This window comes from Pteropus medius, unplaced genomic scaffold (assembly GCF_902729225.1).
Source record: "Pteropus medius unplaced genomic scaffold, Ma_sr-lr_union100, whole genome shotgun sequence".
Lineage (NCBI taxonomy): Eukaryota > Metazoa > Chordata > Mammalia > Chiroptera > Pteropodidae > Pteropus > Pteropus medius.
The window spans coordinates 316,829-327,677 of NW_024342470.1; the positions used below are offsets into that span (position 1 = coordinate 316,829).

The 10,849-nt window shown below is 37.9% G+C and overlaps 1 protein-coding gene across 5 annotated transcripts; it reads right to left on the reverse strand.

Annotated features, from left to right (window-relative positions):
- Nucleotides 1–646: 646 nt before the first annotated feature.
- ZNF214 (zinc finger protein 214) lies at nucleotides 647–8,723 on the reverse strand. 5 transcript variants are annotated; one of them, XM_039863472.1, is made up of 5 exons: nucleotides 8,602–8,723; nucleotides 8,070–8,127; nucleotides 7,419–7,503; nucleotides 4,091–4,252; nucleotides 647–2,772 (listed from the first exon to the last, which is right to left on the reverse strand). In XM_039863472.1, the coding sequence occupies exons 4-5, from the start codon at nucleotides 4,215–4,217 to the stop codon at nucleotides 1,079–1,081; spliced, it is 1,821 nt and encodes a 606-aa protein (XP_039719406.1). In that variant the 5' UTR covers nucleotides 4,218–4,252; nucleotides 7,419–7,503; nucleotides 8,070–8,127; nucleotides 8,602–8,723; the 3' UTR covers nucleotides 647–1,078. The 5 variants fall into 5 exon arrangements, with proteins under 5 accessions (XP_039719406.1, XP_039719404.1, XP_039719405.1 ...); XM_039863470.1 differs by having other exon boundaries at nucleotides 8,452–8,722; XM_039863471.1 differs by having other exon boundaries at nucleotides 8,070–8,275; nucleotides 8,452–8,722.
- Nucleotides 8,724–10,849: the final 2,126 nt, after the last annotated feature.

Consider the following 10,849-nt stretch of genomic DNA (forward strand, 5'->3'; position numbering starts at 1 on the left):
TTATTTCCCCAAACAGGTCTACTTAATTTTTCTTGGGAAGTGAAATCCAAACGTATTTATATATTAGAAGTTAGGACTTGTGAATTCCTATTGAATCTACTCCATTTTTATAATGGCCAAGATCTCTTATGTAATTAGCTTGAGTTCATTTTTGTACATAGCTCTGAGTTCAACTCCATATTTAGCAGATATTTCTCTATTACCTATTGTACTGAGATTAAATTAAATTCTTCTGCTTGGATCTCTAATTCTGAACTGATGAAATATCTTCAATTTCTAGCATTCACTTCTATCAGCTTTTGTCAACAGCTTTTGTCAACATCTTTCACACTTAAACTAAATCTTGTACTTCTTGTTACTCAGTGTCTGAATCTATGAATAAATGTGAAAACTAGGGAGGGGAATGGGTGAGAGTACATTGCAGTAACCTTAAAGTACAGCATCTTTGCAACAAAAGGATGGTTCCTGAATTTTTTTGGTCGACACAGATAACATCTCTAAGATATCGTATCCTGGATTAAAGGTCATTCAGTGTTTTCCTACGTGTTGTCGTAAGTACTTGAATTATACTGGTCCTATAGTTAATTCATCCACATTTGAGCAACAGGCTGTCTACCAGTTTGAGTTTCAAGTTTTGTGTTTTTTCCCTGTAGCTTCCTAGGGACTTTACAGGAGAGTCAAGACACTATTTCATAGCTAGCTAGCCAATTTCAGTTCAAACCAAAATGTAAGTAAATTGTTTTGAAGTCATTGAAACACAAAGTTGAACATACAGTATGATTTCATGCACAATAAAATGCACAGAAAAAAAGACATGAAACGGGATGAATTTTCTCCTCAAATCTTTTATACATTTTATAATGACCATGTATAATATTTATAGTAGCAAAAAAACACACTCTAATTTTAAATATATAGAAATCCTTCTAAGGACCTCCTCTTGAAGCAAATGATTCTTAGCTGGTGTTAGGGGAAACTGTAAATGTTGCTTGGGATTACTTGGGTTATAGAATTTTCTTCCCAGCAGCATTTATTGGGCTTAAGGTTTTGACTAAAGCTGTTAACTAAATGAACAGAATTATAAGTTTTCTCTTCTGTGATTATTGTAAAGATGTGAATTGTGATCAAATCTCCTGTAGTACTCATGGCATTTATGGGGTTTCTCTCCTGTGTGAACTCTTTGATGAATTCGAAGAGCTGAGCTATGACTGAAACCCTTACCACACTTAGCACATTGGTAAGGCTTCTCTCCTGTGTGGACCCTCTGATGAATGTGAAGATTAGAGCTATGACTAAAGCCCTTTCCACAGTCATCACATTTATAGGGTTTTTCTCCTGTATGGACTCTCTGATGAATGAGAAGATGTGAACGCTGACTGAATCCCTTACCACACTGTTCACATTTATAGGGTTTCTCTCCAGTATGTACTCTTTGATGAGTGTGAAGCTTTGAACTCTTGCTGAAGCCCTTCCCACATTCATGACAAGTATAGGGTTTCTCCCCTGTATGGACCCTCTGATGAATGCGAAGATCTGAGCTGTGACTGAAGTCCTTCCCACAGTCATCACATTTATAAGGCTTCTCTCCTGTGTGCACTCTCTGATGAATTTGAAGATTCGAGCGCTGGGTAAAGCCCTTACCACAGTCATCACATTTATAGGACTTCTCTCCTGTGTGGACTAACTGATGAATTCGAAGATTGGAGCTCTGACTGAAGCCCTTACCACACTCGTTACATTTATATGGTTTCTCTCCTGTGTGGACTCTCTGATGAACATGAAGTACTGAACTCCGACTAAAACTCTTACCACACTGATCACACTTAAAAGGCTTCTCTCCTATGTGAAGTCTCTGATGAATATGAAATAATGGATTTCTACTGAGGTCCTTACCACACTCAAATTTATAGAGTTTCTCTTCTGTATGGACTCTTTGATGATTGTGAAGACTAGAGATCTGACTGAAGCTCTTTCCACATATATTACATATATAAAGAAATTTCCCTGTGTGGACTCTCTGATGAAAGTGAACACTTAAGCTCTGACTGAAGTTACTGTTAACTTCATCACATCCGTACAGCTTCTTAACTACATGGATTCTTGGATGTCTGTATAGGTCTGATTGCTGAGAGAAACATGCTGTACTGATGGAGCACTGATACAACTTTTCTCCAAGTTGACTTCTCTTGTGGAGAACACACTGTGAGTTCCAATAATAAATTTCTTTACATTTATTACATCCACAGTATTTTTCTTCCATAGAGTCTTTCAGTAGGTCATTTTGGCATATCTCTTCAATGTACTCTGGAAGGGTATCCTCTATTGGGACATAAGAATGCTGGACTATGAGCTTCTTTTCTTTTTCCATGGAGAGATTTTTCCTGGATATGCCAAGATGGTATCTGCTTCCTTGAAAACCATGTGACTCACTCACATAGAATTCTCTACTGTAATCTTGAGTGTGTTTTGTTTCCAAGGACTGCCAAGGTATAAACTTTGTATATGTTAAGTTCCTAGGACTTCTGCCTTCAAAAGTTAGTTCACAGTTCCCATAACTTGGTATTTGTGTGGAGAATATTAACCATTCTCGATAATGGGAAAAGTCTTGTTGCTTTAGGTCTTTGGAATCTAGCCCTTGAATGGTATCCACATACTTTCGGTTCTCAAATAACTGAGTGCTAGCATTCTTCCAACCTGGCCAGCAGGAAAGATTTTCATGTTCTAAATATCTAAATCTTTCTTTGGGGGATTTGTAGCTCTCTTTCCAGTTTCCTAGAAGCATAAAAAGATAATCCAGTGGTAAGATAAAGACTGTGTTTAAAAATTTCCAAGTATCTCAAATCAATGACCTCCAGAATTATAGGGATATATGTGTGAGTTAGAGGGGGAGAGAAGGGTTATGACGGGCTGCTCCAAATTTGGGTCTGAAATTCATTTGTTTGTTTATTCCTATGTGTATTCATTCACTCATTCATTCATTCCATAAAGTATCTTGAGCATCTACTACTTATTCTTGGAAATAAGAGTAAGGCTGACTGCTTTATGGATATTGTCTTTAAGACTGAGATTTAATTAGATTACTCTATTTGGGCCATTATTATAAAAAATAAAACACCTTTTTTTTGTTTCTATTTTTCCGTTCTAGAATAGTGTCATAGATTGTATTTTAAAAATGGCTGTATTAACTCTTTAATCTACATCTTTGGGCATTTACCTTCCACAGTGACTTTAGGCTGGGCTATTCATTTGCTTTGGTCACTGAGATTTAATTAGATTACTCTATTTGGGCCATTATTATAAAAAATAAAACACCTTTTTTTTGTTTCTATTTTTCCGTTCTAGAATAGTGTCATAGATTGTATTTTAAAAATGGCTGTATTAACTCTTTAATCTACATCTTTGGGCATTTACCTTCCACAGTGACTTTAGGCTGGGCTATTCATTTGCTTTGGTCACTGGGACAATAGCAAAAGTGATATAAGCAGAGACTTGAAAAGTGCTTGGGGCTTTTCCCTCTCTCTTGGTGGTTTTGAAAATCCTGTGACTATCACTACATAAATGAGCCTGGGCTAGCCTGTTTGAAGAGGGACATGTGGTCAGCCCATTCCCATTATCTCCACTGATACTGACCAACTACCAAACATGTGAGTCAGACTGTCCAGCATAATCTTAGACCATCCAGCCTCAACCAACTGACTCCATGATAGAAGATAAATGTAACCAATTAGAAGCATAAAAAATAATAATTCAAGTCTCTAAGTTTGGGGTAGTTTGTTATACAGCAAAAGCTAACCTATACAAATAGTATGAAGAGAGAATATAGGATGACTCAAAACTGATTATGTGTGGAGAGCTATGCTTTAAGTGTAATCCAGAAAATATGAATAACAATCACAAATACCTATAAGTTACATAGCCTAGGTGTCTTGAAAGATGTCTTGCTTTGCTTATCTTCTATTTGTCATCTGATTTAAGACCCATTTTTGAGACTATTTCTTCTACCTCAATACAACACCTAGATAAAGAACCAAAATACTCAACAAAATTGGTCCCAGAAGAAACTATTCCCTAACAGCTGGGATAACTTTACCTACTGACATGACATTTGTGTAGTTCTCCCACATGACCTCTCTGTAGAGCTTTTTTTGAGAAAAATCCAAGAATGTCCACTCCTCCCAAGTAAAAATAACAGTCACATCTTCAAATGTTACTGCCATCTGGTCAAAGATCAGGCTTTTCAGAAAGAAGAAATCTAAATGAGAAGATGAACAAAGAAAAAGACATTCATCAGGTAATATGAGTGGCAAATAAAATAGAAAAAGAACTTCAATAATGAAGAAAATCAACAAAGGTGAGAGGAGACATAATAATAGCAATCAAATGGCTAAATAATATATCCAGTCTTTGAACCCTATCACCATCATAAGAAACATAGCATTTATCTGCTAACCACTGGGCTAACTACTTCATAAGTATGTCAAGTAATCCTCACAGCAGTCCTATCTTATAGATATTATTATTATCTCCATTTTATAAATTAGTAAACAATGTTTGTAAAAGATTAGGTAAATTCCCAAGATCCATGCCTTAACCATGAAACAGTAATTTAGTGCTTTTTATTACTATGTTTTCAAATGTTAAAATTTTTAAAGATAAGTCTAACACAAGTGAATACATAAATAAAATAAGAAAATTGGGATGCTCAGAAACCCATACTACAAGATCGAAAACCGTTGTTAGTGTGGAAAATAAATGAACTCACTGGTCCCTCATTTTGTAAAAAGTACAGAAAAATAAAAATCTAACATTATGCTAAAGAAGCCACTGACAGAAGAATATATATAATATATAAAGTTCCATTTATATATGTTCAAAATTAGGCAAACTAAACAATCTTGTTTAGAGATACAGACATAGGTAGTTAAGACTACCCGCCCCTCCCCCCAAAAAACTAAGGAATAATAAACACAAGATTTGAGAGATTTGAGATAGCAGTTGCCTTTTTAGGAGAAGAAGGCAATGTAATTGTGGGATCATTGGGAGGCTTTTAAAAGTATTTTCTAGTTTAGATGGTGGGTGTCCATGTTATTGTATTTTAAATTGTACATGTCTTTGAATATATTCTTTTGCATTATGTAATACATCACAATAAAAATTCAAATTTATTAACATGTAAAATCCAATTACATAATTTAGAAAAAGCCTGGGCATATAAATAATAATCACTAAAAGTTATTTTTAAAATAACATTTACGACAGTAATTTAAAAATATAAATTCCTAAAAATTAACTTAACAAAAACACTTAAAACCTCTATAAAGACAGCTTTAGAATTTAGAACTACTCTACAGTCTTAGGTAGGAGAAATAAATATAATTTTGTTCTCACTAAACTAATCTATATTTTTAATGAGCTCGCAATGACGATACTAACAAATTTGGGGGAAGGGGAGAGGAGGTATCTGACAAACTGATTTTCAAGTGCTTTCATGAGAAAAAGAAAAATTGTGAAAAAGGAATAAAGAGGGGAGACTAACCCAGTGGTATATTAAAACTTTAATAAGGCCACTGTAATTATAACACCATGGGGTTGACACAAGAATAGAGAAGATCAATGGAAAAGAGTAGAAATCTGGAAATGGGCTCAAATATAGCAATATATTCTAAACATGGTAAAGGTGATATCAAATTCGTGGGGGAAAAGATGGCAATTTAATTAATAATGCTGGGACAATTGACTAGCCATCTGGCCCCGCCCCCCCCAATTTTTTTTTTAAGCTACACTCCCTGGCTCAATTTCTTGTTTCTCAGTGACCTGAAAGAATTATATTGGATATGCATTGTTTCAAATAATAACTAACATAATAGTGATTAATTGTTAGTGAGTTCTATTTGTTAAGCAGTATACTGTTTTTTACATGAATGATCTTATTTAATCTTCTTAATAACTCTATATAGTAGGTTCTATTTTCCTACTTCAGCTGAGAAAAAGGCTAAGTAACTGAATCTAGTTTTATAACCAAGAAGTTGTAGAGGTATGAAACAAGTTTAGGTAGTGGGTCCAGAGGCTGTATTTTGTCCAATATGCTATACAAATAAAACATACTGAAAGGTTAATATAGTCAATATCTAATAGTTACTATATGTAACTTTTATTTCCTTTTTTTCCAAAATAGAAATCATTATAATGTTATTCTGTGGAATATTCCCAATACGTAAGCTATCTTTTCCTTATGCTCACTGAGTGAAAAAAGAAAGGCTACATTCCTCTTCATTATAACTTAAATGTACTGCATATAAAGGAACAAAATTAAATACATTCTGATACCAGTATAATAATTGAGAAATGGGTCCATGAAACAGGACAGCCCCCAAACTGATCTGTGTTACATTTGTGTATGTGCCTGCATGCGTGCGTGTGTGCATGTGTGTGTGCATAAAGAATTCAGTAATTTGGATATGAAAAAGTAGCACTACAATCAACGGAGAAAGGAAATGTTACTAGAAAAATATAATAACCAAGTGGAAAGAAAAGAATGTTTAAGTTTCAGAGTTAAACATTTAAAATACTTGAAACAATTTTTAATAAATGAAAATAATTATGAATTAGATTTGGGGATGAAGAAGACCTTTCAAAGCATAAACCTATACAAATAAAAAGAAATAAGATTTCACTTTATGCAAATTTTTTAAATTTCAAAATTTTTTAAATAATTTATATACATATATCCTAAACTCATGTGTGTACATTTGTACATATGTATGCATATATATTAGTGTTTTTACAGATTAGTGAGTGTGTATATAAATATTAGATAAGAGACTGTTAAGTCAATAATGGCTGCCTCTGGCTGATGTGCAGGGGACTCTGAATGCTGCATAAGAATAAGAAACCGATTAAATTTTAACAGCTCTCCACAATGTGGCCTCACCTTATATATTCATATATGCTGTAATGCAACTAGCCCAATTTCCATATTTGTCCCCTCAAATTCTGCCTGAGATTAAATGATGGTTTTTCTGTCTGGAGTGATATCTTCCTGTATATAATGATTATTGAAATCTGAGTTTCTGTTCCCATATTTTAAGTGCCTCTCATTCTAGCAGTTTAATGTCCAATAACTTTAGAAATTAATACTAACTTCATATGGTCTATTTCCTCAATGTTAAGGAAAGACATTCTTGTATTTATCTCAGAGCACAAAGACAAATATGAGTTATAGAGTAGACGTGAATGACTAAGTAAATGGTGGGAAAAGACAGTGGTAGGCAGTGTTCTGCTGTATTGGAGGCTTACCAGGCAAGTGAGAAACATCTATTCTGTCTGGTCCATCCATTTCCATGGCCACTGCTACTACTCCCACTACTCATGGAGAATTAAGGGGCATTTTATAAATGAGAAAAGACAATCCTACTCACCTGGGTTCAGACAATGAGGAAAATAGTGAACATTCCTTCTTTGTGCTCCTCTTTTGGGTAAGGATGGAATGTTGCAAAGGCTGAGCTGTGGGAGAAGGAGGAATGAAAGACATGACAGACTGGGCATGACTTAAAGTTCCCAAAAACACTACAATATCCCCAAATACCCTACAAAGAGGTCAGAAAGAACCCAAGAACATTTCTGTTCCCTTTCAAGAACCAGGAGAGTTATGAGGACTGGCACCAGGACTTTATTTCTGACCCTCTAGAAACTTCAAAGATACAATTCTAATTTAAACATGAAAACAGAATTTGATCTCGGTTTAGCCCTTCCAGGGATGCAGATGCTCTCTATGTAATTTAACCTCTCTGAGCCTCAAGGCTTTCCTAGTTTATTATTAACAAGAACAATAAAAATAATAGAAATAATAGCAGGGTAGTTAAATAGTTTCTATTCTTTATTTTTCTTATTTTGTCCACCAATTAAGTAGACAGGCAATTCCATTGCTCTCTCCTATTGTTACAACAGAAATACTGGATTTTCTACCAGAGTACCTAGAGTCTTAGAGAAGTATCAACTCTGTCACCAACCACTTCTGGAACTTTGAAAAGGACAAAACTATAGACCTCGCAGGGCCGCACTTTACTCACCTGTAAAACTGGGGCATGAGCCTTTGCCACCCAGATCCGGCCTTGCTAACACAGGTCCCTGAGGAAAATAAGCAGTTAAGAGCCCTCTTTTTCTAGAGAGAAAACCGATTCATGAGCGTCCCAAAAGCAGGCCAAGCGCGCCACGGATTCACATGTTCAAGCGGGATCTGTTTGTTTCAGGGCCACGATCTGCAAGGCCTCGGCTCCTGCAGCGAAGACGCGCGTATCCTCGGTTGCGCGTCCAGACCCTAGACCCAAGCTGCGCCCCCAACACCTCCCAACCCCGAGCACCCAGGCCTCTGAGCCCAAGCTGCCTTTGCTCTCTTCTCCCCTTCCCCTTATTCAGTTTTAACATGGGGAGGCTCGTCTGTGAAGAACTCACATTGGTGTCTCCGGGATTTCTAAGCCGGAACTGCTTCTCAGCCCTGACCCTTTTCTGCCACTCTTTTTTCTGCCACTCCTCCTTCAGCTACAGCTCTCCTCACCCTTGTCCGCTTCTGGCTGGGTGCTCCCGAGGGTCCGTGTCACTTACAGAGCCTCTAAGGTGGACGGAGACACCAAATCACTCCGTGTACACAAACAATGGCCGCAGCCCAGCTAGACCAAAAGAGCCTCAGGCCTTGGAGTAGACACTTCGTTTGTTTCCATGGAGACGTGAGGGGGCGGGAAAAGCGCAGGAAAACGTAGCTCCTGATTGGCCAGAAAGATCGAGAGGCCGTCCGGCGCTGCGCCACCAGCGCTCTAGGGCGGGAGAGTTGTGCACTCGCGCGCTCTGAGCCGAGGTTGGGGCGGTACCTCCGCATACTAAAGAAATAAGATTATTCTAGGTGCTTTACAGCCCTTAAGAAGCGGGCAGAGCTGGGGGTTCAGGAAAATGAGCGGCCGACCTCGGAGAATTCTGGGACCCTCACAACCCGCGAGTGCGGAACCCCTCAATAGGAAGGTGATGAAACCCTTGGTGTCGAGTCCGCTTTGTGGACAAGAGGTGGTTGTTCATGCCGTTTGGCGCCTTGGACAGAATGGGCACCCCATTAACTCTTGCACTACTATCGTCCCTAAACTCGAGATTGGAATCAGAAGAAACCTTTCAAGTTCCAGTTTACGGTTGCGGGGGCCCGCTTTGCTCCTGCTGACTCACTAGTCAGGTCAGGCTTTTCTCCCTCCTCTCTTCCTGCCAATTTCTGGGCTTCTCGGGTGACTCCAAGCAGAGAGGAAACGCAAGGTGGGACTGAGGTGGAGCCAAGAGAAGGAGCCCCTTCTTGGTATCCTGGGAGCAACAGAAAGCCATCCAAACACTTGCTCTTCTCTTAGTCGTTGAGTGTTATCTTGGGAAACTTCATTTCCTTAAGCACTTTCCCTCAAACTCGGGCTGAATCCGTAGTATTCAACAATTTAGTATGCAAGGAGCCTTTCTTAGGGTAGTCTTTAAAAGCAAGGGACTCCTTGGGTTCTAATCTGACTTACTGGTGATGTGGCCTTAGCTAAACGACAACTTTTTGTGTGTGTGTCAGCATCCCAACCTATAATGCTTAGTAGCCATATCACAGGCTTGTTAGAATTAACTGAACTAGTGTAGTCAAACTGCTTAATCTAGTCCCTGGCGCATAGGGAGTGCTCTAAAAATGTTAACTATGTATTTACAGTTCAATGTTTAGCATGAGTGGGTGGTCCAGGGCCTTCCTCCCTCCACCCCTACCGGGAAATGAGCCTCTGAATTTCTTATGACTCCCAAGGCTACATTTTGAAAATCATTGTGTATGGACCCGTCTCGGGTGTAACCGATCAACGATAATATGGCATAGCGTTTTGGGACAGAACTGACTTGAAAACCTGTCATTGTTACTCAGTAGGTGATGTTGGGCAAGTTTTTAAAATTTTTTGCCCTCCGTTTTCTCATCTGTAAGACGATGATTTTAATGTAGTTAAAGTTATAGTTGACAAAATCCTGAATGCATAGGCATTGACCAGTAAGAACAAGCACTGGAGGTGGGCTGCTCTGCCACGTTTCTACCAACTGTAGAATATCAGTCTTGATTGTTAAAGAATAAGAGGGATAATAAATGTAATTTGCTTTTTCAGCATTCCTGGCACAGAAAAACATCAAATGTTAGCTATTGAGGTCATTATTTAACTTATAATCTCATTTTTAAAGTGTGCTTTGAGACTAAACTATTGTGTATCTCAGAGGTGTAACTGAGGCTCTGGGACTTTTGAGATTTTGTGAACTTGGGATGAAAGTGGACTCCAAGGTTTTATTTCAAACAACTGATTGTTTGCTAATTAAGAACATTAATCCTAAAGTCTTTTACCTCAGACACACTATAATGTCCTTTTCGTGCCAAGGTTAGGGTATACTGGGAAAAATTGGGGCTTTTTCATATAAAAGAAAGTAAATGAGTCTCCCATTTCACATGGTCATTCACAGAACAGGGCAGTAGCTCTCTGTTAGATACGGATCATGGGGGAAATTCTCAGAAAAGACTGCCTAAAGAGCTCTTCTATTTCCTGATCCAGCTGTCTGCTTCTCCAGCTGTCTGCTTCTCCTAAACAGAAAACCTGGGGCTTATGGAGAGAAACCTTGACCTTATAGCACTGGTTTAGAGACTTAATTTTGGACCTCTTTCCTTCCCTCTGGGCTGGATAAGAACATGGAGAACAGCATCAGAGCTTGGGTGTAAGGATTTGAAAAGAGCCTGGACCTCAGGTCTGTGGATCTCATAGGAGACCTGTATAAATTTACTGGGATTCTTTGACTCCCAAGAGGCCAAAAAGATGATGAA